The sequence below is a fragment of the Mesoplodon mirus genome (genome assembly GCF_964341445.2).
Source record: "Mesoplodon mirus genome assembly, chromosome: 7".
Taxonomy (NCBI): domain Eukaryota; kingdom Metazoa; phylum Chordata; class Mammalia; order Artiodactyla; family Ziphiidae; genus Mesoplodon; species Mesoplodon mirus.
In genome coordinates this window covers 93,824,678-93,851,133 of record NC_138983.1, presented here as the reverse complement: position 1 = coordinate 93,851,133, position 26,456 = coordinate 93,824,678, and the positions used below count along the sequence as shown (strand labels likewise).

The 26,456-nt window shown below is 45.3% G+C and overlaps 2 protein-coding genes across 2 annotated transcripts in view; both read right to left on the bottom strand.

The window, feature by feature from the left end:
- Positions 1-26,456, bottom strand: part of LOC309807669 (interferon regulatory factor 6-like) — a 1,069,421-nt gene that overhangs the window by 356,433 nt on the left and 686,532 nt on the right. The window lies entirely within an intron of this gene.
- LOC309808883 (forkhead-associated domain-containing protein 1-like) overlaps positions 1-26,456 on the bottom strand; it is a gene marked incomplete at both ends in the record, with an annotated part of 79,345 nt that overhangs the window by 13,241 nt on the left and 39,648 nt on the right. The window contains 4 exons of the mRNA XM_082629456.1: positions 1,297-1,427; positions 5,324-5,432; positions 17,593-17,829; positions 20,914-21,023. Of these exons, the coding sequence (XP_082485582.1) occupies positions 1,297-1,427; positions 5,324-5,432; positions 17,593-17,829; positions 20,914-21,023 (587 nt within the window). The remainder of the gene's footprint in view (positions 1-1,296; positions 1,428-5,323; positions 5,433-17,592; positions 17,830-20,913; positions 21,024-26,456) is intronic.

Genomic DNA, 26,456 nt, shown 5'->3' with positions numbered 1-26,456 from the left:
AAAAAGGCATATCAAATGTTCACAAAAGCAGTACCCTTGGTGGTGACGAGCCCTTGTGCTATTGGCCAGCACAGTCTAGAGGAGAAGGGACCTCATTCTGAGGTCAACGAGGAAGGGGAAACGGGGACATAAATCATCCAAATGCACTTCAGGAGGTAGAAGAGCCAAGCAGGTGCTGTCTTTGCAGATTCCTTCTACTTAGCACCAGCTCTGCATCCCCTTCCCGTCCCCAACACACACACACACACACACACACACACACACACACACCACATTAAACAGCTATAGCACATGCCTGGGAAGACACTCTGCTTGGGAGAAACGAATGCAGAGGGCTTGGCCAGGCAGCCGACCTCGGGCAGAGGCAGAAGAGCACAACTAAAACCAGCCTCCCACTTCTCAGAAAACGATTTTGTCATCCCCATTTCACAGATGGGGAAATGGAGGCCAAATAAGTTACAATAAAAGAAAGCTCTGGGATGGGACCCTGGTCTGTCTGATCCCAAAGCTCATGCAGTGCCTTTCACCAGCTCCAAACTGGGTATGGTACTACGTACCAGGTATTACTTATTGTGCCTTTTCCTTGGAACCTCAAGATCTGTTCTCACCCCAGCCCCATGCAGACCTAGCTATCGGGTAGCCTCTGGGAATCTCTGAGTTGCCACCTGAGATGAAAGCTTTGAGGTTTTACCTTGACTCACAGAAACAGGCACATCATGCAAATACTGAGAAATCTTATCCTATAGAGGCAGGATTCTAAAGTTAGCATTGAAGGCAAGATTTGCAAAGAGTCAAAGTTACATGTAAAAAGCTCTTTGCTTGCCTACCACGTTCATCTTCCATAGAGACATTCCACACACTAAAGTCTAAGGAAGAAATGAGCGTCTGCGTGTTTGCATCTGGATCTTCAGACGTTCTGCTTTGAAGACAGTTATGAGATCCAGTGGTGCTGGGACCACGATGCAGCCGTGTGGTCATCCTTGCTCACAGGGAGATCGTATTCTGTTTAATGTTAAACTTTGTACTGGCAGTATATGCTCATAGGTGGGTTTGTTGCTGGGATTAAACAAACTCATTTATAATAGGGGTTAGAAAATGTTTGCTGGATGTGAAAATCTATTATGCTTCTTCTGAGCCACATACACACTGTCCTTTGAAAGGCTTCAGAGAAGTTGGCCACCTGCCCAGCAGCTACCCTCCCTGTGTCCTTGGGCACTGGCCTCATCTCACCACTGTGTGTCATGTGACTCCACTGTGCTTTTCGCAGCTACAATTTGCTGATGACCCGACACTCACTCTGGAGCTGAGGGCTTCGAGCTGGTGATCCTTTTCTTTGTTCTCACTTTTCAGTTGATTCACCTCCTGTTGTAGTTGTTGAACTTGACCATCCTTTACTAACACGTCTCTTTGCAAAGATGACACCATCTCTGTAAAAGAACCAAACCAAACCAAAACAAAAGACTCATGGAGGTGAAAGAGGCAGGAAGGATTATTGGCAACACCATGGCTGTCAGCCAACGTTTGGACAAGACTTTCCAAGCCCGGGCCACCACCGGTGCCCTCCTAGGACTGGGGAGGCTTTTTCCAAGGGTCACAGAGCAGGAATGGGAATGAGAGCAAAGTCCACGGAACAGGGTTTGAGGCTTCAGTGAGAATGAGGGGCAGTCAGCACCAGCGAGAGGAGAAGCCTTTGGGGGCCCCTTGTGGGCACAGGCCAGCCAAACCTGGGAGGAGAGGCCAAACCATGGACCTGGGGAACAAAGTCCCAGCACAGGGAAGGTCTAGGACTTCTTCTCCAGAGGCCAGGAGACGGGCGTGTGGCAGAGGGAACTGCTGGACACTATTGATGGGGTGGTTGGTTTCACAGTCCTCTGAGTTTGGACCCCTCTCTACCACTTATTAGCTTGGTGGTCTTGGACAAGCTATTTCACCTCCCACTGTCTGTCCCACACAGAGTTATTGTAAGGGTCAAATGATGCGATATGTCCCAAGAACACAAAGTGGCTAAATTATGTTTGTTACAGGGCGCCTATGATTTTTCTCGGCAGCCAGCTTCCAAAATGGCCCCAATGATCCCTACCACCTAGAATTCATGCCTTGTGTAGCCCCTCCCAACCTGAATAGGGCTGCCATGGGTAACCAATATGATACTGTGGAAATGACGGACTGTTTCCTCTCAGGCTGGGTCATAAAAGACACTGTGGCCTCCTCTTTGCTCTCTCTCGAATTACTCACTCTGGGGGAAGCCAACTGCTGTGTTGGGGAAACTCAAGCAGCCCTAGAGAGAAGCATGTGTGCTCAGGGACTAAGGCCTCCAGCCAATAGCCACATGAGCAGCCATTCTGAAGGGGGATCCTCCGGCTCCCCCCGAGGCTTTAGATGACATGACTTATGCCCCAGCCGACATCTTGACTGCAACTCATGAGAACTAAGTCACCCCCCTCTCAAATTCCTGAACTACAGATACTGGGTGAGATCATAAATATTAGTTGGGGATTTATCCATTACATTTTGGGGTAACTTGTTATGCAGCAATAGATAACTACTCCATTACTGTAGTATCATTTTTTTTAAACATCTTTATTGGAGTATAATTGCTTTACAATGGTGTGTTAGTTTCTGCTTTATAACCAAGAGAATCAGTTATGCATATATATATCTCCCCATATCTCTTCCCTCTTGCATTGTAGTATCATTTTGAATAAAAGTGGGAAGAAGGGTGCATAAATGCAGTGGTATTGGGTTACCTCATACGGTTCTTTTTTTTTTTTTTTTTTTTTTTTTTTTTTTTTTTTCCCGTACGCGGGCCTCTCACTGTTGTGGCCTCTCCCGTTGCGGAGCACAGGCTCCGGATGCGCAGGCTCAGCGGCCATGGCTCACGGGCCCAGCCGCTCCGCGGCATATGGGATCCTCCCAGACCGGGGCACGAACCCGTATCCCCTGCTTCGGCAGGCGGACTCTCAACCACTGCGCCACCAGGGAGGCCCCGGGTTCTTTTCTTAAAAGAACATCAGGCCCAGTTTTAGTGGTAGGTTTCAATCAAGAATGTCTATGAAATAAAGCACAAAATGCTCCAGAATTTCATTTTAAAAATGAGCTTTGCCTCCAGGACAGAGTTCAGTTACTTGGAAATCCCTCTGGGGCTTGCCACACTTTGAGTGGGTCCAGCCCATCTCAAGCATTATCCCAACCCAGGTCTGTCCGACTCCCTGATCGGAGAAGGTGGGATCTGAGACAGGCTTTGTGCTTGGATGAGGTTTCACTGGCCGACATACGGGAGGAAGGTGAGGACCAGCGAGTTCATCCTTCCATTCCTGGTGCCCAGAACAGCACCTAGCCTGGGGGAGGTGCTCAGAAAATATCTGAGGACATCCCAAGTGAGGGAGGAGAATAAGCAGAGACCTGGGGGCAGCAGGGGGTGGGGCTGGGTGTGATTAAGTTGCAGAGTGAGGCAGAAGAAAAGCACAGATTCATACAGAGATGGGGATTCACGTGTGACTCAGTGCTGTGCCTGGCTTCTACAGCTGTGGGCATGTTTCCTGCTACGCGCTGGCTGCCTTCAGAGTGATGTGCCCCTCCGAGGCTCACTGCCTCCTCCCTATCACCTGCTTCTCTCCCTCCCCTCGTCTGTGAGTGGTCCCATCCTCTTCAGGTCTCTAGGCATGCCAGTTTCGGCTTAAAAAACTCCACTGGATTCCCAACACCCTTGGAATAAAAACCCAGACCCCCCGACCCTGCCCAGCCCCACAATCCCCTGTTCACTCCACGCAGCCTCGCTTGCCCTTGGCTTGTCCTTGCCCACCTGAAACAGGTCCTCTCTAAAAGAAGGACATAGCCGTGGAGGATACAGCATAAACTGGTTAGAATCGGCTAGGTCCAAGGGGGCGTAAGATTCGAATTCCAGGGGGAACTGGAGCCCCATTACAGGCTCATTGTAACACATGAGCGAAATGACACACGCACCAGCACCAGGACTGTTCCGAGGCTGAGCATAAAGGTCAAAAAGTGGGTGGTGGGGCTTCCCTGGTGGCGCGGTGGTTGAGAGCCCACCTGCCGATGCAGGGGACATGGGTTCGTGCCCCGGTCCGGGAAGATCCCACATGCCGTGGAGCGGATGGGCCCGTGAGCCATGGCCACTGAGCCTGCGTGTCCAGAGCCTGTGCTCCGCAACGGGAGAGGCCACAACAGTGAGAGGCCCGCGTACAGAAAAAAAAAAAAAAAAAAGTGGGTGGTGGCCCAATGCCTCGAAATCCCCGCCCCTTCCCCAAAATATTAGAGTTGTCCCAATCCTCCCACTCATTAGCCTATAAAATTACCCAGCCCATAAAAACTAACCGCCCCATATTTGGGGGCCTCTAGCCTTCTGAGATGGCCCACACTCTGTCTGTGGAGTGTGTTTCTCTCTAAAGAAATCCACTTCTTACTTTGTCTCTCACTGAATTCTTTCTGCATGAGACATAAAGAACCTGAGCTTTATTAAGTCCCGAGACCAGATGCGTGATCTCGATTAAAAGATAGTGGGTTCTGACTGGGTTCGAGTCCCAGCCCACGGGTTCAAGTCCCACCTGAGTTCCATGGTTGCACACCCACTAAGCTGGTCCCCCTTGGCCTCCCCCCTTGAAGCGCTGGCCACCACGACACACAGTTTATTTTCTCCATAGCACCACTGCTCTCTGAAGTGGGCTTGTTTATTCATCCGTTTACTTTTATTGTCTGTCACCCCCTCCCAAATCTGTGAGTACAGGAATCTGACTGTCTTGCTTGGCTCTCCCTCCCCGGAGCCTGGAACGGGGCCTGACACCTAGAAGGAGCTCAAGAAACATGTGGAAGCAATGAAGGAATCCAGGGAATCAAAGCTCAGCTACAGCTGTGCGTTGGCTGCCCCTCTCCCAACCCAAGCCCTTTATCAGGGAACCACCTCTGATCAAATTAGAAAATGGTTTCCTTTGGGCCCAAGTGCACTCGGCTGAAATGGGTGAGACTATGGGTGCCTTAAAGGAGTGACCCCATTTTGTCCATGCTCTAGTTTGCACTCAGGCTGCTTTGTGGAACCACCCAAGCCACAAGGCGACCTGTGTTCTCCCTGGTGGGGCCAGTGCTCAGGAGACCTTGTAGCCAAGAGATACCATTCTCTCAAATATTTACCAGGCCCTGCCCTCGGAACTGGGTGGCAAGAAACCTCCACTGAGGGAGAACTCTAATGCACCGACACGGGTGATCCCTGAGGCTGCACCCAGGTCACGGGCACAGGTGCGCTGGTTGACTGGTGATGTCTGCAGCGGGAGGGCAGAAGCTCTGGGGCCTGAATGCAGAAGGGCCTCACCTGACGTGATGGCGGCGTCCCTCCTTAAGTTCTCGGCCTTGTGCTTCAGGGAGGTGATATCCAGGGTCTGGCTCAGCACCTGGTTGTAGCCTTGTTGTAGGGCACTGATCTGTGGAAGGAGGCAACACACAGTCAGAGGGGGCCAGCCAGGCCTGCAGGACACGCTGGTACTTCTCCAACATTGGGCAAAGAGTCGGGCTGATCTTGGATCGGGGTGTTGGGGAAACCAAGGTTTTCAGTTGTCACTAGTGGAAGGGGCAGGAGGGGCCTGTTCCTTCAGTGACCACCATGTCATCGGTCCTCAAGACACGAACCTTATCTTTGTGGCCACCCAGGGGCTCCGGTGCTGCTGTCTTCCTATGACCTGTGGGTTTTCAGCCATAAATAGACCAGCTGTTGGTTCCAGATCATCCAGCACTGACTGGATGCACAGCAAAGTTCAAGAGCCGGGAGCAGGTTATGAAATGAATTCCCGCTAATGAGAATAGAGGGTAGTTTATACCTCACAGAACACTCCAGAGTTTACAAAGCCCGTTCACACATGCTACACTGATACTCGTCACAGCGTTGCTGAAGGCTGACGTTCCCATTAATGTGCCCATTTTGCAAGGGAGCCAGGTTGAGACTCAGAGAGGCGAGGCCCCCTGCTCGGGATCACGTGGCTGGTCAGACGAGGAGTCTGATTCAAACCCAGTCTTTAGTTGCCTGGTTCCTCCTTCCCAGGTGGCTCTAGGAATGAACGTGAGAAGTTGGAGGCTGTAAAGCATGGCATGGACTCGGGAGCCGGACTGTGGCCTTCAAGTCCTGTCTCTGCCAGTTAACGGGCTTTGTGAACACAAGGAGGACACCATATTCTGTTTCCTTTTGTTCAGTCTGCACGCGGGGTGATGGTAGTCCCAACCTGATAGGATTGTTAGAAGTATTTTAATAAGTAAGCATGTGTACAAGTGCTCAGATCAAGCCTGGCACACGGCACAGGGGGAAGAGCTATGACGGTCCTCTCCTCTGACTACCCACGGGGTGTTTTTTTTCTTTTGTTTTGGGTTTATTTTGGTTTTTTTTTGCGGTACGCGGGCCTCTCACTGTTGTGGCCTCTCCCATTGTGGAGCACAGGCTCCGGTCGCGCAGGCTCAGTGACCATGGCTCAGGGGCCCAGCCACTCCGCAGCATGTGGTATCTTTCCGGACCGGGGCACGAATCCGTGTCCCCTGCATCGGCAGGTGGACTCTCAACCACTGCGCCACCAGGGAAGCCCTCACGGTGTGTTTTAGCTTCAACTTCCCTCGTCCGTCTCTGGGGAAGGTAGTTGGTAATCTTTATGTGTGCATTTGTAAGCCTTGCCAGGCTCACTTAAACGCCAGTGTGGTTGTTATTAAGAGGAAATACAGGGGCTTCCCTGGTGACGAGGTGGGTGACAGTCCGCCTGCCGATGCAGGGGACGCGGGTTCGTGACCCAGTCCGGGAAGATCCCACATGCCGCGGTGCGGCTGGGTCTGTGGGCCATGGCCGCCGAGCCTGCGCATCCGGAGCCTGTGCTCCGCAATGGGAGAGGCCACAACAGTGAGAGGCATGTGTACCACAAAAAAATAATAATAATAAAAAAATAAAGGAAATACAGGAATCGTGGGTGGGAGCACCACAGGCCGGCTCTATCTATGGCTGCTGTGAGCACCCTCTAAGTCCATGGCTCAGAGCCCCCTCAAGGGCGGGCCCCTCTCCAGGGGTCTAGGTCTACACGTGGGGTGCGGAAGGCTCTCCATCAAATGCAACGTTGGTAAGGGCCCGAAAGTAGCTGCCAGGCCTCGGCCTCCACAGAGCAGGTACCCGAGAGGCCGGGAAAGAGAGCTGGGCCCAGAACCCCCTCCCTCTCGGTCTGATGTGGCCAGACTGCTTGTTCTGAGTGGCCCGGACATTCCCACCTCAAGGTGCACTGTGGGCCTTTGCCCTGTGATTTTTCAGATGTCAGGCCTCAGTACTCCCACAGGGACACGTTTATTGGGGCATAAATGTCAAGCAATCCGTAGACAGGACAAGAGCTAGCTTGTTTTTTTTTTTTTTTTTTTTTTTTCGCTGTACGCGGGCTTCTCACTGTTGTGGCCTCTCCCGTTGTGGAGCACAGGCTCCGGATGCGCAGGCTCAGTGGCCATGGCCCACGGGCCCAGCCACTCTGCGGCATGTGGGATCTTCCCGAACCGGGGCACGAACCTGTGTCCCCTGCATCGGCAGGCGGACTGTCAACCACTGCACCACCAGGGAAGCCCCACTAGCTTGTTTTGATAGATCAAAACGGAAGTGACAAGGAGAAGGATGCAATTTCTTTTCTTTTTTTAAAAAATAAATTTTATTTATTTATTTATTTATTTTTGGCTGCGTTGGGTCTTTGTTGCGGTGCATAGGCTTATTGTGGCGCCTTCTCTTGTTGCAGAGCCTGGGCTCTAAGCACACGGGCTTCAGTAGTTGTGGCACGAGGGCTCAGTAGCTGTGGCGCACCGGCTTACATGCTCCACGGCATGTGGGATCTTCCCAGACCAGGGCTCCATCCCGTGTCCCCTGCACTGGCAGGCGGATTCCTAACCACTGTGCCACCAGGGAAGTCCTGGGTGCAATTTCTTTGTTCTCCTAAGGTAAGGTTGCCAGATTTAGGGGAGGAAAAAAGGATGTTCACTTAAAATAGGATTTCAGATAACGAATAATATTTTAGTGCAAATGTGTCCCATGCAATATTTGGGACACACGCTAAAACGAAATTCTAAAATTCAAATTTAACTGGGTGTCCTTACTTTATCTGGCAACCCCACCCGAAGAGAGTTCCTAAACTTCAGTCCTTCATATACCACTTTCACCATTTTTCCCATGTCTCTTGGCTAGCCCCACTATAATTTCTTAGCATTTTTCGTAGAAGCAGCTCCCTTTTTAAACTTAAAAACGTGCATTAAATTAAAAATAACTGTTATAAGAGTAAATAGAGACTCAGTGTCTTAAATAAAAATAATCCCTCCAAAAGAAGAAATACAGGAATTTCCCTGTTTACCATCAGACCAGGTTGCGGGCATCATGCTTAAAAAAAAAAAAAAAGATTGGGGGGAGGTGGTGGGCATGCCTAGGTAATGGAGTTCGGGCGTGCTGATATGGCCACCAGATGGCGCTCACAGCCTTTGGTCTTGGTTTGTGTCCTTGGAAATCTTGTCATTATTACTCTGGTAGAATTAACAGAACCGTCAAGGTCTCACAAGTTTTCTGACTCGTTTCATGCACCATCATGGTTCAGAGTCTAGGACATTTGGGGCAGTTACACTTACTTTTTCCCTGGGGCACCTGAGACATTATTGGGGGGGGGGTCTATGCTAGAAGTTGCGGGGACACAGGCCACTCTGACCCCCACTCTCCCCAAGGCTATACTTTTGCATGTTTGTGCTTTGGAAACTTTGAGTGAAAAAATTCTTTCACATCTTACTTTTCTCTGTTGGGGGGAAATACAACTTTTCCATAAAAGGTCCTTGGAACACTGAAAGTGTTTTTAAGCTCTTCTCAGCTTAATGCTTTTATTTGCATGATACCAGAGATAGAACACACAGAGACAAACTTCCAGAAGGGAAAACATACGTTCCCCTCTAAGACTCCAGTGGTTTTGACAGATTGAAAATATTTCAATCTGAGTGTCAGAGTTTTAGGATTTCGGATTGCTGGAAAACTCCAAAGAGTCTTCAAACCTCTTTGATACTTTTACTATCAAAGTAAATATCCATATTGTTTGTAATGGCATAAATTCCAAGATGTTTAATGTCTGTTAAGCTGTGTAATAAAATGGGCACTGAATCATAAGAAAGTTAAGAGTGCTAGGAGGAGTGATTGTTTCAGGATGATAATTTGGCTTCTAATTAGCACAGGCGTATAAGAGCACATGGAGGTAAGAATTTTCTAGTGATACTGTAGCAGGTCGAAGATCTCTGAGAGCAAATCATTATGCACACACCTTCGGGGACCAGGGAAAACACATAAAGTAATCAGAACCATAAATCAACCTGCCATGTGGCTTATACTTCTGGTGGAATGCTCTGCAGGCAGTAGAATAGTTAAGAAACTAAAATGTCAGTGGATGAAACTCGATTTGAGTTCAAACCGATGGAGCCTCTGGTTCATATATGCCTTGCTATAAAATATTCTTCTTCAGTTATAAGTGAAGCTCCAGGGGTAGGGGAGGCAAGAGCATGATGCATCAGTGTAATTATTTCTAGATAATTTCTTTGTAAAAAAACATTTTTCCCCCAGATATCGGCAGCCACTTTAAATAAAACTCAAATTGGGACCGGCTGATATTCAAAGCTATGTGGAAATTATATAATATTCTATGTCAAATATATTTCAATTATTTAAAAAAAGGTATGTGGGGAATTCTCTGGCAGTCCAGTGGTTAGGACTCTGTGCTTCCACTGCTGGAGGCCTGGGTTTGATCCCTGGTCAGGGAACTAAGATCCTGCAAGCCGCGTGGTATGGCCAAAAATAAAAAAGGTATGTGGGAATAATTCAGCCTCATCCATGTACCTGAAAAAGACATGTCATTTTCTCAGGAAAGCTCTGAAATGGGAGAATAACTGAAAGGAATATTTCAGCAAAATTGTGTTCAGTTCAAGAAAAAGATGCTCATTAATGTGTCAGCTACCTGTCAAGGTAGCTGTTTGCACTAATAATTCCTACAGGACCTGTTACTTTCATTGTTTTTTCAAAACCAGGTTTGAAGGAGAGTCATTAGTTCATTTACATATTAGAGCATGTATTTGTTGACTTGTTTTTTCTGTCTCCCTCACTAGAGCATAACAGGGGGAAGGATCATGTCTGTCTTGTTCTCTGCTGAATTCTCAGAGCCTGGAAGAGGGCATGGCACGGGATAGGCCCCCCAAAATATTTCTTTGGATTAATGGACGGATGGATGGATGGATGAATAAAGAACAAACAAACAGACACGGTCCTAACAGAGTTCTAGAAGGTTACTGGGCCCAACCTTTGCCTTCATGGAGCTTACAGTTTCCTGCTAGAATCTCCTAGGTTCACCATACACAATCTGTGTCCTTTCTAGAGCACCATTTCTAGGATTGAAACTGTGTACCTAGAATCGGTTACAGAGGGAAAGACAGTAAACAGAGAACAAGAGAACAAGGGCCCCCAAGCACTGACTACGTTTTTTTTTTGCTCTCTCTTTTTTAAAAATGTTTATTTATTTATTTATATTTTTCTTATTAGTCACCCATTTTATACACATCAGTGTATACATGTAAATCCCAATCTCTCAGTTCATCATACCACCACCACCACCCCCTGCCGCTTTCCCCCCTTGGTGTCCATACGTTTGTTCTCTACATGTGTGTCTCCATTTCTGCTCTGCAAACTGGTTCATCTTTACCATTTTTCTAGGTTCCACATATATGCGTTAATATAGGATATTTGTTCTTCTCTTTCTGACTTACTTCACTCTGTATGGCAGTCTCTAGATGCATCCACGTCTCTACAAATGACCCAATTTTGTTCCTTTTTATGGCTGAGTAATATTCCATTGTATATATGTACCACTTCCTCTTTAACCATTCGTCTGTCGATGGGCATTTAGGTTGCTTCCATGATCTGGCTATTGTAAATAGTACTGCAATGAACACTGGGGTGCATGTGGCTTTTTGAATTATGGTTTTCTCTGGGTATATGCCCAGTAGTGGGATTGCTGGGTCCTATGGTAATTCTATTTTTAGTTTTTTAAGGAACCTCCATACTGTTCTCCATAGTGGCTGTATCAATTTACATTCCCACCAACAGTGCAAGACGGTCCCCTTTTCTCCACACCGTCTCCAGCATTTGTTGTTTGTAGATTTTCTGATGATGCCCATTCTAACTGGTGTGAGGTGATACCTCATTGCAGTTTTGATTTGCATTTCTCTAATAATTAATGATGTTGAGCAGCTTTTCATGTGCTTCTTGGCCAGCGGTATATCTTCTTTGGAGAAACGTCTATTTAGGTCTTCTGCCCATTTTTGGATTGGGTTGTTTGTTTTTTTAATATTGAGCTGCATGAGCTCTTTATATATTTTGGATATTAATCATTTGTCAGTTGCTTCCTTTGCAAATATTTTCCCCCAGTCTGAGGGTTGTCTTTTCATCCTGTTTATGGTTTCCTTTGCTGTGCAAAAGCTTTGAAGTTTCATTAGGTCCCATTTGTTTATTTTTGTATTTATTTCCATTACTCTAGGAAGTGGATCAAAAAATATCTTGCTGTGATTTATGTCAAAGAGTGTTCTTCCTATGTTTTCCTCTAAGAATTTTAGAGTGTCTGGTCTTACATTTAGGTCTCTAATCCGTTTTGAGTTTATTTTTGTGAATGGCGTTAGGGAGTGTTCTAATTTCATTCTTTTACATGTAGCTGTCCAGTTTTCGCAGCACCACTTATTGAAGAGACTGTCTTTTCTCCACTGTATATCCTTGACTCCTTTGTCATAGATTAGTTGACCATAGGTGTGTGGGTTTATCTCTGGGCTTTCTATTCTGTTCCATTGACCTATATTTCTGTTTTTGTGCCAGTACCATATTGTCTTGATTACTGTGGCTTTGTAGTATAGGCTGAAGTTAGGGAGTCTGATTCCTCCAGCTCCGTTTTTTTCCCTCAAGACTGCTTTGGCTATTCGGGGTCTTTTGTGTCTCCACACAAATTTTAAGCTTTTCTGTTCTAGTTCTCTAAAAAATGCCATTGGTAATTTGATAGGGATTGCATTGAATCTGTAGATTGCTTTGGGTAGTAGAGTCATTTTCACAATATTGATTCTTCCAATCCAAGAACATGGTATATCTCTCCATCTGTTGCTAGCATCTTTAATTGCTTTCATCAGTGTCTTACAGTTTTCTGCATACAGGTCTTTGTCTCCCTAGGTAGGTTTATTCCTAGGTATTGTATTTTTTGGTTGCAGTGGTACCTGAGAGTGTTTCCTTAATTTCTCTTTCAGATTTTTCATCATTAGTGTATAGGAATGCAAGAGATTTCTGTGCATTCATTTTGTGTCCTGAAACTTGACCAAGTTCATTGATTAGCTCTAGCAGATTTCTGGTGGCATCTTTAGGATTCTCTCTGTAGAGTATCCTGTCATCTGCAAACAGTGACAGTTTTACTTCTTCTTTTTCAATTTGGATACCTTTTATTGCTTTTTCTTCACTGATTGCTGTGGCTAGGACTTCCAAAACTATGTTGAAGAATGGTAATGAGAGTGGACATCCTTGTCTTGTTCCTGATCTTAGAGGAAATGCTTTCAGTTTTTCACCATTGAGAATGATGTTTGCTGTGGCTTTGTCATATATGGCCTTTACTATGGTGAAGTAGGTTCCCTCTATGCCCACTTTCTGGAGAGTTTTTATCATAAATCAGAGTTGAATTTTGTCAAAAGCTTTTTCTGCATCCATTGAGATGATCATATGGTTTTTCTTTTTCAATTTGTTAATATGGTGTATCACATTGATTGATTTGCATATATTGAAGAATCCTTGCCTCTTTGGGATAAATCCCACTTGATCATGGTGTATGATCCTTTTAATGTGTTGCTGGATTCTGTTTGCTAGTATTTCGTTGAGGATTTTTGCATCTATATTCATCAGTGATATTGGTCTGTAATTTTCTTTTTTTGTAGTATCTTTGTCTGGTTTTGGTATCAGGGTGATGGTGGCCTCAGAGAATGAGTTTGGGAGTGTTCCTTCCTCTGCAATTTTTTGGAAGAGTTTGAGAAAGATGGGTGTTAGCTCGTCTCTAAATGTTTGATAGCATTCACCTGTGAAGCCTTCTGGTCCTGGACTTCTGTTTGTTGGAAGATTTTTAATCACAGTTTCAATTTCATTACTTGTGATTGGTCTGTTCATATTTTCTATTTCTTCCTGGTTCAGACTTGAAAGGTTATAACTTTCTAAGAATTTGTTCATGTCTTCCAGGTTGTCCATTTTATTGGCATAGTGTTGCTTGTAGTTGTCTCTGAGGATGCTTTGTATTTCTGCGGTGTCTGTTGTAACTTCTTTTTCCTTTCTAATTTTATTGATTTGAGTCCTCTCCCTCTTTTTCTTGATGAGTCTGGATAATGGTTTATCAATTTTGTTTAACTTCTCAAAGAACCAGCTTTTAGTTTTATTGATCTTTGCTATTGTTTTCTTTGTTTCTATTTCATTTATTTCTGCTCTGATCTTTATGATTTCTTGCCTTCTGCTCACTTTGGGTTTTGTTTGTTCTTCTTTCTCTAGTTCCTTTAGGTGTAACGTTAGATTGTTTATTTGAGATTTTTCTTGTTTCTTGAGGTAGGCTTGTATAGCTATGAACTTCCCTCTTAGAACTATGGGATGCTTTTGCTGCATCCCATAGGTTTTGGATCGTCGTGTTTTCATTGTCATTTGTCTCAAGGTATTTTTTGATTTCCTCTTTGATTTCTTCAGTGATCTCTTGGTTATTTAGTAACGTACTGTTTAGCCTCTATGTGTTTGTGGTTTTTACAGGTTTTTCCCTGTAATTCATTTCTAATCTCATAGCGTTGTGGTCAGAAAAGATGCTTGATATGATTTTAATTTTCTTAAATTTCCTGAGGCTTGATTTGTGACCCAAAACGTGATCTATCCTGGAAAATGTTCCGTGCGCACCTGAGAAGAAAGTGTAATCTGCTGTTTTAGGATAGAATGTCCTACAAATATCAATTAAATCTATCTGGTCTATTGTGTCATTTAAAGCTTGTGTTTCCTTATTAATTTTCTCTTTGGATGATCTGTCCATTGGTGTAAGTGAGGTGTTCAAGTCCCCCACTATTATTGTGTTACTGTTGATTTCCTCTTTTAGAGCTGTTAGCGATTGCCTTTTGTATTGAGGTGTTCCTATGTTGGGTGCATATATATTTATAATTGTTATATCTTCCTCTTGGATTGATCCCTTGATCATTACGTAGTGTCCTTCCTTGTCTCTTGTAACATTCTTTATTTTAAAGTGTATTTTACCTGATATGAGTATTGCTACTCCAGCTTTCCTTTGATTTGCATTTGCATGGAATATCTTTTTCCATCCCCTCACTTTCAGTCTGTATGTGTCCCTAGGTCTGAAGTGGGTCGCCTGGAGACAGCATATAGATGGGTCTTGTTTTTGTATCCTTTCAGCAACCCTGTGTCTTTTGGTTGGAGCATTTGATCCATTCACGTTTAAGGTAATTATCGATATGTATGTTTCTATGACCATTTTCTTAATTGTTTTGGGTTTGCTTTTGTAGGTCCTTTTCTTCTCTTGTGTTTCCCACTTAGAGAAGTTCCTTTAACATTTGTTGTAGAGCTGGTTTGGTGGTGCTCAATTCTCTTAGCTTTTGCTTGTCTGTCAAGCTTTTGATTTCTCCATCGAATCTCAATGAGATCCTTGCTGGGTAGAGTAATCTTGGTTGTACGTTCTTCCCTTTCATCACTTTAAGTATATCATGCCACTCCCTTCTGGTTGGTAGAGTTTCTGCTGAGAAATCAGCTGTTAACCTTCTGGGAGTTCCCTTGTATGTTATTTGTCATTTTTCCCTTGCTGCTGTCAATAATTTTTCTTTAATTTTTGCCAAGTTGATTACTATGTGTCTCGGTGTGTTTCTCCTTGGGTTTCTCCTGTATGGGACTCTCTGTGCTTCCTGGACTTGGGTGGCTATTTCCTTTCCGATGTTAGGGAAGTTTTTGACTATAATCTCTTCAATATCTTCTCGGGTCCTTTCTCTCTCTCTTCTCCTTCTGGGACCCGTATAATGTGAACGTTGTTGTGTTTAATGTTGGCCCAGAGGTCTCTTAAGCTGTCTTCATTTCTTTTCATTCTTTTTTCTTTATTCTGTTCCGCAGCAGTGAATTCCACCATTCTGTCTTCCAGGTCACTTATCCGTTCTTTTGCCTCAGTTATTCTATTGATTCCTTCTAGTGTGGTTTTTTTTTTCAGTTATTGTATTGTTCATCTCTGTTTGTTTGTTCTTGAATTCTTCTAGATCTTTGTTAAACGTTTCTTGCATCTTCTGGATCTTTGCCTCCATTCTTTTTCTGAGGTCCAGGATCATCTTCAGTATCATTATTCTGAATTCTTTTTCTGGAAGATTGCCTCTCTCCATTTCATTTAGTTGTTTTCTGGGGTTTTACCTTGTTCCTTCATCTGTTACATAGCCCTCTGCCTTTTCATCTTTTCTGTCTTTCTGTGAATATTGTTTTTGTTCCACAAGCTGCAGGATTGTAGTTCTTCTTGTTGCTGCTGTCTGCCCTCTGGTGGATGAGGCTATCTAAGAGGCTTGTGGAAGTTTCCTGATAGGAGGGACTGGTGGTGGGTAGAGCTGGCTGTGGCATTGGTAGGCAGAGCTCAGTAAAACTTTAATCTGCTTGTCTGCTGATGGGTGGGTCTGGGTTCCCTCCCTGTTAGTTGTTTGGCCTGAAGTGACCCAACACTGGAGCCTACCCAGGCTCTTTGGTGGAGCTAATGGCAGACTCTGGGAGGGCTCATGCCAAGGAATACTTCCCAGAACTTCTTCTGCCAGTGTCCTTGTCCCTTGGTGAGCCACAGCTGCCCCCCCCCTCTGCAGGAGACCCTCCAACACTAGCAGGTAGGTCTGGTTCAGTCTCCTATGGGGGTCACTGCTCCTTCCCCTGGGTCCCAATGCACACACTACTTTCTGTGTGCCCTCCAAGAGTGGAATCGCTCTTTCCCCCAGTCCTGCCAAAGTCCTGCAATCAAATCCCACTAGCCTTCAAAGTCTGAGTCTCTAGGAATTCCTCCTCCCATTGCCGGACCCCCAGGTTGGGAAGCCCGACGTGGGGCTCAGAACCTTCACTCCAGTGGGTGGACTTCTGTGGTATAAGTGTTCTCCAGTTTGTGAGTCACCCACCCAGCAGGGATGGGATTTGATTTTATTGGGATTGCGCCCCTCCTACTGTCTCAGTGCGCCTTCTCCTTTGTCTTTGCATGTGGGGTATCTTTTTTGGTGAGTTCCAGTGTCTTCCTGTCGATGATTGTTCAGCAGTTAGTTGTGATTCCAGTGTTCTCGAAAGAGGGAGTGACAGCATGTCCTTCTACTCCGTCATGTTGAACCAAATCTGACTACGGTTTTAAGCAGAATTATGCACTGAGGCCAAAATTCATCAATGACCAATTGCTTTTTTATCAACTTTGTTGAGATATAATTTATGTACAAGATCAGTGGCCAATTTTAAAGTAGTTCTTTAAAACTTAAAAAAAATTTTTTTTTTCTTTTGGATTTAGTTTCAGGAGGAAGGAAGTTGACTGGTAAATCCAGACATTCTGGGTGGAGATTTTTTGGTGAAATTCCCTATAAATGAACCAGCAGCTGCCTTCAGGGTTTGATAAAGGCCTCAGTGTTTGGAACACTGTGGGGTTCCTTCTCCCCATCTCCAGCTCTTTCTGGCTGGGTCCGGGTGGGTGTGAGAAGTGGTCACTGAAGCGACAGGAGTTGGGTGGAAATGCAAAGTGGGTGTGAAAGCATGAGGTGTACAAGGTGGCAGAGCTGAGCCCAAATCACATCACTGCCTCTCACTTGCTGTGCAAGCTGTAACAAGCTCCTGGGCATCTCTGAGCGTGCCTCAGTCTCCTCATCTGTAGAATGGCATCTGCCAGAAGACTGAGGTTTAAATAGCTAATGAGGGGACTTCCCTCATGGTGCAGTGGTTAAGAATCTGCCTGCCAATGCAGGGGACACGAGTTCGAGCCCTGGTCCAGGAAGATCCCACATGCTGTGGAGAAACTATGCCCGTGGGCCACAACTACTGAGCCTACACTCTAGAGTCCGCGAGCCACAGCTACTGAAGCCCTCATGCTGCAACTACTGAAGTCCACGTGCCTAGAGCCCATGGTCTGCAGCAAGAGAAGCCACTGCAATGAGAAGCCCATGCACCACAGTGAAGAGTAGACCCTGCTCACTGCAACTAGAGAAAGCCCATGCACAGCAACGAAGACCCAATGCAGCCATAAATAAATAAATTAAATAAATAAATTAAATAAATAAAATAAATAAATAAATAAGCTAATGCACCCAAAGCACCTGCACCGGGGCCTGAACATGGTAGGCACTTAATCAAATCTAATATTGTTCTTACAAGGCTAGAAACTTGCCAACCCTGCACTCCCTGGAACTGTACTCCTCACCATGCTGTGCTCACTGCCCATTTCTAACTACCCGGGTGGCTCTCCCCAGGCTCTACCTGAGAGCTGTCACCCTGTGTTGTGACCGCAAGGCCCTGACCCACTTGTCTCTGAGCCCTACCTGGTTTTTCAAGCTCTGGATCTCTCTCTGTTGGGCATCGTCCTCTTCATGCAGAACCTGAAACTTGGGCGGGATCACCCTCTCCTTCTGCCTGGAGGCAGCTGTTTCCAACAGCTTCTGGCTCAGGTTGGCCACTTGGTTCTGCAGGCTTGCTATCACGGTGTCTTTGTATTTAGATTCAAGTTCAAAATCGGAGAGACGGCTGACTTCTTTTCCCAGCAGCAGAATTATTTCATCCTGGGTGGAGGACAGATGGGAAATTTACTAGGTGTGGGTCTGGGTGTAAGGCTGAGCCCATTTAAAGAAATACAGGAAAAATATGGTATCATTCTTTGGGAAGGTGAGGGCAGGCAGGGAGGGAAAAAGCAGACTTTCAAGGCTATCTCTGTCACTTGGAAAATCTCATAGAGACAAGAAATGGGTTAAAATGATGTACTTGAATATAGACTCCTGTAATGGATGTCTATACCTCACAGGTACGGAAATTTTTCTCTCCCCGAGAATTAGACTTTCATATTAAGAACAACCATCCCACTTGGGAACTTTTGTTGCTAGAAAGTTTACTTAGAGTGTTTTCATTTATAATATTCAGCCTAGCACACTGGGGACCTAGGAAAGGTAGTTAGGAAAACAACATTCTGTTTGACCACATTCTGCCTATAATGAGGGTTATTTGTTTTAACTTAAAACATTCTGAACTATTTGTTTTCCCTTTCCTCTCTTCTAATATTTCCTGACTCTTTTGGCTATTCATGTATGAATTTTTTCCAGGTAACTCAATCTGGAAAGTAAATGAGACATGAATACTGATTTATTTGCATGGGCTCATGTAAACTTTTGGCTGGAAAAACAAAATTGCTGGTAGACTGTACCCACAGGTATAATTAACCCTGTCCTCCATCTCTCCAGTGAAAAAGCTCTGCAGCCAAAGAATTGGTTAGGTTTTCCAAAAAAGGAAAAAAAATTCCCCCAAACTTCTCACCAGACGTTATCAATAAAATGTCAGAAAAACTGAAGAAGAAGAAGAAGAAGAAAAAATTCCCCAGAGGCCTTTTCCAAAGCAGTCACGGGAGGAGGTAAACGGGCAATTTCTGGGCCAGCTCATTCCCAGGAGAGCCGTCCAGTCAGCCTCACAACCTGCTAGCTCCGTGACCTGGGGAAGGACAGGGTCTTGCTCATGAGAAAGCCTGTCTGACATTGCCAGCTGCTGCCAGGGGCCTTCCTTTGGATCCTTGTGAAAGTTGGTGGCAAAACTTCAAGAGAGAGCATCAGACATATTCCCTACTCCTGGGCAGTTTCCCCTGTTTCACCCTGTTATGATCAGCCAGGTGCTTATTCATTTCTCATGCAACAAACATTCATCGGGCAGCAACTAAGTGCCAGGCCCCGTGCCAGTGCTGGAATATAAGAAGTTTGCAGAGGGCAGTGGACAGCTGTGGGTTCTGCTTTCCTGCTGAGGGTCCCCTTGCCCTTCTTGGAGGGAGTGTTCCTCCTTCCATTTGGTCTGGGTAGGACTGTCAGTCATGTGCCCTGCTCCTTCCTGTCCCACCTCCCCATGTGCATGTGGCCCAAGCTGGTCAATCAGAGATTTCACACATCGATTACAGAGGGAGAGGATCTTGCCTTCTTTTGGATCATGTAGGCTTGTTTGCCTGAGTTTGTCTTTTCTAACACACAAAGCCAGCCTTATGAAAAAGCCAGACACTGAGGGAAACAGAGGGGAGAAGTTGGTAGTGGGGAGGTGTTCTGATGACATTATTCAAGCTCCTGGATCTAGCCATACCTGAAGCTAGTGGCCCTTTAAATTTTCCAATAAGATGAGCTAATCAATGCTCCCCCTCGAGCTAATTTGTTTATTGTCACTTGAAGGAGTCCTGGCAAGTCAGGGTATAAACGACTTATAAAGAGAAAGAATTATTTCTATTATAAATAGAAAAAATGATAAATGGCTTATAAAAATTTTCTATAAATAGAAAAAATTATAGTGGTTGCACTATATTTCCAAGTTAAAATTGCGGCGGGTTGAAAAATGGCTACAAATACTTTGCAGTTTTGCCATCCAGTCTATTTCCCCACCCTCTAGTCTGGGCTGGCCCCGTGACTAGCTTTAACCAACGGAATGGAGTGGAAGTGATGCTGCATGATCTCCAGGCAAGTTCTTACAGGCTGTGCAGCTTCTGCTCTGGCCCCCTGGGAACCCCGAGACCACCGTGCTGTGATGAAAAACCACATGCACAAAGGGGCGCACCAGCCCAGGCGTCCTGGCTGAGGCCCTAGATGTGGGAAGGAGGCCAATGGGGACCGACCACCAGCCTGGCCAAGCCAGCGGCTTACTGAGGCCACATGAGTGAGGCCAGGGGACACAAGCAAAGGAACCTTCCAGGTCAACCCATAGATTCTGGGGAATAATGAATTGCTGTTGGAAGCCGCTAAGTTTTGGGATGGCTTGTTACACAGCGATAAATACAGAATCTGAGTGTGGCTTCTCGCCTTTCTGCAACATTTTTCAGAGTCTGGTCCCAGGATGCCTGGTTGGAACCCCCTGCCTCCTGAAGGTTTGAATTTCCGTGTCTGACAAGAACCCCAGGTAGGTCTGCTCCTCACAAACTCTGAGAATTGCTGCAGGAGCAGGCCCTGGCCCTGAAGGAAAGCGAGATATTATAGACTGCTTCTTTTAGAGTAACTTTCGAGTCGTGTCTGAGTGGGGAGAAATTGACCTGGGCCCTTCCCAGGATGGCTTGAATCCACCTGTTCTGCTCGCATACCTGCTTTAAACCTCTCTGGTTCTTTAACGAGTCTCTTGGCCCAGGCCTCCCTGACTTCAGGGCTCAATTCCTCCTGCTAGGAACGTGTTTTTGCGTCACTGTCCCATCACTGAAGGTTGACCAAGTGATTACTGTGTGGGAGTTAGAAGTACCCGCTGAGAAGCTAACCAGACCTCGCTTTGAATCCTAACACTGCTCCTTGCATTGGGCAGCCGTGAACACATCACTGAACCTCTCTGAGCTTCAGTTTCCTCATCTGCAAAGTGAGGGTGATAAAATCTATTTTGAAGATGGTGAAGATTAACGAGCTAATAAATGTCAAGTGCACAGGACATGGCCCAGCACACAGTAGGTGCTCAGTACCTTGTAGTTGTAGATGTTATTTGGGATAAAATGAGCAGTGGCCAAACCTGGCTGAATGTCTTGGGAGGAAGAGGTGGTTTCTTGGAAGTAGGAAAAAGGGACGGTCCTTGAGACACAGAGAACAAGAGGCAGTGGCAATCTCTCCATGGTCCCTCTTGCTGCTGTAGCTCTGTGCTTCCCCGAGACCCCTCACCTTATCATACTGGGCCAGGTCCTGGTCCACAAAAATTTCTCTGTAGGGCTCTGCCCCAGGAATTTCCTCGGCCACTGATTGTTCCGACAGTTCCGCCGCGTTGGTCCACACTAACACACAAGATCAACAGAGAATGCAGAGGAGACTGTGAGTTTCCCCAAAGTCTTAAAGAATATTTTCAGATTAACCTTCACATTCATGAGACTTATGCACTGAAAGCATTACAGGAGGACAGGAAAGGGTAAGAGCTGCCTCATTTCTCTTCCCCAGCATTAACTGCACTGATGCACTGTGGTGTGTCTCTTTCCAGACATTTTTCTATGCCGCATAAGAGCTGATGACCTTGGGCAAGTCATTTGCTCTCTCTAAGCCTTCGTTTCCACATACATAATTTAGGATCACTGATAGTCTCTGCTATAAAGGGCTATCTGGAGATTAAATAGAATAATGATATAGAGCAGGGGTTGGCAAACTATGGCCCTGCGGCCAAATCTGGCCTTCTGCCTATTTTTGTAAATAAAGTTTTATTGCAACACAGCCACAGTGATTCATTTACATATTCTTTATGGCTGCTTCCCAGCTACAAAGGCAGAGCTGAGTAGTTGCAGCACAGACCATGTGACCCACAAATCCTAAAGTATTTACTATCTGGCTCTTTACAGGAAAAGTTTGCTGACCCCTCATGTAGATCATTTAGCACTAAACATTAGCTATATATTTTTTATTGCAGTCATATCTTTTCAAAAAACAAAAATGCATTTACATGTCAGAGATTCTTATCCAGCTTACTTTTCAGCTAACAATATCAAAAACATTTTCCCATGTCAGTATTTGAGGCTGTACTGGGTTCTTTTCAAGGGTAGCATTGTGGTCCATTGTCCAAGTGTGCCAAACGTGTTTAACTAGGATCCACTTGATAGACATTTAAGCTTTCCTAATTGTTTTCTTATTTACCCCAATATTACAAGGCCTGCTTATATGACTTTTGGGGAGTATGGCATTGTGTTTGGGGGTCCCACTCTGTATCAAATCAGACATCTCGCAATTCACTCACATCAACACTGAATACATTTTTTTTTATTGGTGTAGAAATGTTTGTAAAGATTTCTATAATTCTACTTGTGAGACCACTTGGGCCCAAGCAGCGTATTTTAAATTTCCAACTGACTATGGTTTCTGGACAGTCACTGCACATTCTTATCTTCTTGTGAAGTGAGAAACTGAACAATTTGTTTTCAGTGGTGATGAAACTTTAATGAGTATTAACATTAATGATGAATGAAGCACGCACTGTCATGTTTGTGGACATTCATCATTTATTCATTTTACTTCTGCATTTTTTATTTATGCATTTTAGAGTCAAAGATTCCTGCCCCCCCAGCCAGGTCTCAAACCTCTTTGTGGACCCCAGAACCTCTAGTGGACATAGCTGATGGCCTGTGGTGCCCAGAGAATGCACAGCCTTGCGTGTTGAATGAGCAGCCCTGGCCACAGTGTTTCCTGGGGCACGAGGAACACAAGGGCCTGGAACTTCAGCAGCTGCCCATTTTCTCTCCCTCCACCTCCCAACTAGGTCCATGATTAGAAAACTTTTATTTGAAGCTCACTGCCCCCATCTGACTCTCTTGGATCCTGAGCAGCAAAGTCCTAACTGACTATAGCAGCAGTGCCTGATAGAGAAATAAGGGAGCTACAGAATGCAATTTTCAATTTTCTCGTAGTCACGTTAAAAAGGTAAAAAGAAGAGAGGAATTTTTAATGATCAATTTTATTTAACCCAACATATTTAAAAAAACATCATTTCAACACGTGATCGACAAAAAATATGGAGATATTTTATATTCTTTTTCTTCGAGGCATGAAGCCTTTGAAATCTGGGGTTTATTTGACACTGATTGTGTATCTCAATTTGGAAACTGAGTTTTCAGGAGGAAGATTTCATCTGTTTTCAGATTCCTCAAGAAATCGGCTCCCACTGGAGGAAGGTACTGCCTGGCCTGTGTCCCCAGGGAGGGCCTCGGGGTCTGACCCTAACTGGGCCCCTGTCCAGTCTCAGCTTAGAGTTCTGGCATCTGATGCCATCTCTAGGGGTGACTCCGGCTGCCTCTACGACCGTGTCGTGGCTGTCTTGAGGGACGCTTCCCTGCAAGATGATGGCCGGAGCGGGGACTTCATCAAACTTACAGAACAGGCTGATCGATGGGGTCCCTTTACTGGGGAAGGTGTGTTTACTCAAAGTCTTTGTGGGGCTAGAATTTGCTCTGAGACTTGCTTTCCTTACACCCAGGCAGGGAGCTGCTGGAGCAGTTACCCCTCACCTGCCCCAAACTTCTTTACCGGCTACTGTTATTTATCAGAAAGAACCTAAGGGCCATGTATGACCAAACCGGCTTAACTCTAGATGCTGGATCCTTCGGAGGTCCCAGTGGGAGAAGCCCCAGGGAGAGGCGGGAGGGCTGGGGCGGTGGGACGGCGGATATGGGGACGCAGGCACTTTAAGAATTTTCGGGCATGAGCTGTTGGCCAAAAGGCAGGGAAGTTACTTTAATATTTTAACAACCCCCAGCTGTCCTGGTGCGCTCCAATAATCACCAGTCTGCAGCAGGGGCAGTATGTGTGCACCTTAACTGTGTCTTTCAGACATTGTAAGTTGTAAATAAAAGTTAAATAACAATCATGGTTAGGTAGTAACTTAATTTTTAAATTTTAATATTTAAAATTTAAATATTTAAATTTTAAAATATTTAAATTATTAAGATTGTAAAATTTAAAATTTAAATAATAAAATATTAAATATTTTAATATTTACTGAATGTTCGCTATGCACCAGGCGCTGTGCTCAGCACTTACAGGCAGGATACGATTTCGTCTTCATAACAACCCAGTGAGATAGGCATTATTATTCCCATCTCCATTTTATACGTGAGAGATATGAGGCACAGAGACGTCAAGTCACCTGCTCAAGGACACACAGCTGGTAAGTGGTAGAGTCAAGGGATGAGCCTAAGTTTGTTGGATTCAGAGCCTATGCTTTTAACCACTATGTAGTCAATGTATTGAAGTGGGAAGATGTTTATGACATATTATTGAATTTTAAAAATCAGGTAGGGAATTCCTTGGCAGTCCAGTGATTAGGATTCTGTGCTTCCACTGCAGGGGGCACAGGTTCCATCCCTGGCTGGGGAACAAAGATCCTGCAAGCTGAGCGGCACGGCCAAAAAAAGAAAAAAAAAGGTTACCTATGTTAGGTCCATATGATCCTATTATTGGGAAAAAAATATATATATATATATGAATCAAGATGCTATTTTAATAAGTCACTCCACATATTTTCTTTTCTCAGTAATTCTTCCCCACCTCCCATGAGCTCTTGCCATTAAGATTTGGCCTTGGAGCTGACGTTTTATTGCCTTGTGGTATAGGAAGGATGAGTATTAACTAGAACAGGGTGAGTTTTCCCCCAGGCAAAATGACGTTTTCATTTTTGACAATGTCTGGAGACATTTTTGAGAACCACAGTTGTGGGGGGGGTGTTGCTACTGGTATCTCTGGTGGGTAGGAGTCAGGGATGCTGCTAAACTTTCTACAGTGGACAGGACAGATCCTACAACAAGGAGTTATCCGGCCCCACATGTCACTGTGCCAAGATTGAGAAACCCTGACCTGATCTGCAGTAAATAAATCCTTGGCTTTGGGTTTTCAAATAGAATTTTTCAAGTCTAAAGCAAGGTGACAGTCTAACAGTAAACCAATTTAATTGGAAGAGCCCAGCTTTGCTAAGAGAGGAAAGAGCTTTCTCGGAACCCTTAAAAAGAGGTGTTTTCTGTCAAGAGACAGCATGGAGGACTGGAGCACAGAGTTTTCTCTGAAGCGTGGAGTAGAGAGGCCCAGACACAAAGGAACTCCCCATGACACGGGAAGATGAAAGTCCTTTTCTGAGGATGGCGAGAGTGTCAGGGGAACGAGGGCAAACGTTTGGAAACATGAGACCTGGCTGAGAGGCTGAGGAGATAGAGCCCAAGTAGATGTGAGGGACTCTAAGTCATACGACTCATCCTTCATTTCTCCAGGGGGAATCCAAGTCCTTCAGAGAAGCCCCAAGTTCAGCATGGCACTGGAGAAACCGGTGATTACAGTGGAAAAATTTAAATGGCGGAGTGAAAAAAAGAAAAGAAACAGCCCATGTGCCATGTGTCCAAAGGACACATTAAAAAAAAACCCCAAAAACCCTGTATATATGTTCATAAGACAGAACATGATGCATACAACAAAATGAATGAATCTCAGAAATACTATGCTGAGTGAAAAAAGCCTTCCACAAAGGAACATGTACTACATGGTTCTGTGTACTTGAGATTCTAGAACAGGAATATCTAATCCATGGCGGGAAAAGAATTCAGAAGAGTGGGTGCCTCTGGGGCCTGGGGCTGGGAATTGACTGGGGAGGGACATGAGGGAACTTTCTGGGGTGATGGTAATGTTCTATATCTTGATAGGAATTTGGGTTACATAGTTGTGCACGACTGGCAAAACTCAGTGAGCACATTCAAGATCTACACCTTTCAGGGTGTGGTAGCCAGTCTCCAAGATGGCCCCACTGATTCTTGTCTCCTGGTATTCAGACCCTTGCATCATCCTCTCCAATACTGGATGGACTTTATATTAGTTAGCTGGGGCTGCCATAACAAAACACCACAGGAGGTCTTAACAAAAGAAATTCATTTTCTCACAGTTCTGGAGGCTGGAAGTCCAAGATCAAGGTGTGGGCAGGGTTAGGCCTCTCTCCTTGGCTTGCAGACGGCCACCTTCCTGCTGTGTCCTCACATGCCCTTTTCTCTGTGCACGTGCATCCCTGGCGTCTCTCTCTCTCTTCTTACAAGGACACCAGCCCTTGGATTAGGGCCCACCCAATCATCTCATTTGAACTTACTCATCTATTTCAATACACTATCTCCAAATATGGTCACATTCTGCGATATTCGGATTGAGGCCTCAGCATATGCATTTTGGGGGAATGCAATTCAGTCCGTAACAAAGCTTCTCTATGTAACCAAGGATATTGCAGAAATGACACAGTTTGATTCCTGAGGTTAGATCATAAAAGATATTGCAGCTTCTGCCTCACTCTCTAGGACCACTTGTCTGGAGGAGCTGGCAGCTTGAGGATGCTCAAGCAACGTATGGAGAGGTGCACTTAGTGAAGAACTGAGGCCTCTTACCAAAATCCATGTGAGTGAACCATCCTAGAGGTGGGTCCTCCAGCCCCAGACAAGCCCCCAGAGGACCACAGCCCAGCCATCACCATTACTGCCACCTCATGGACAAGCCTGAGCAAGAATCCCCCAGCTAAGCCATTCCCAACTTCCTGACTCAGAGAAACTAGGAGATAATAAATGTTTACTGTTGTTTTAGGCCATTACATCCTGCAGTAATTTGTTATGCAACAATAAGTAGCAAATACAGGTTTGGGCACCAGGAGTGGTGGAAAATTTAACAAAAACCCTACGATGTGGAGTGGTTTGGGATGGAACAGTGGCCAGAAG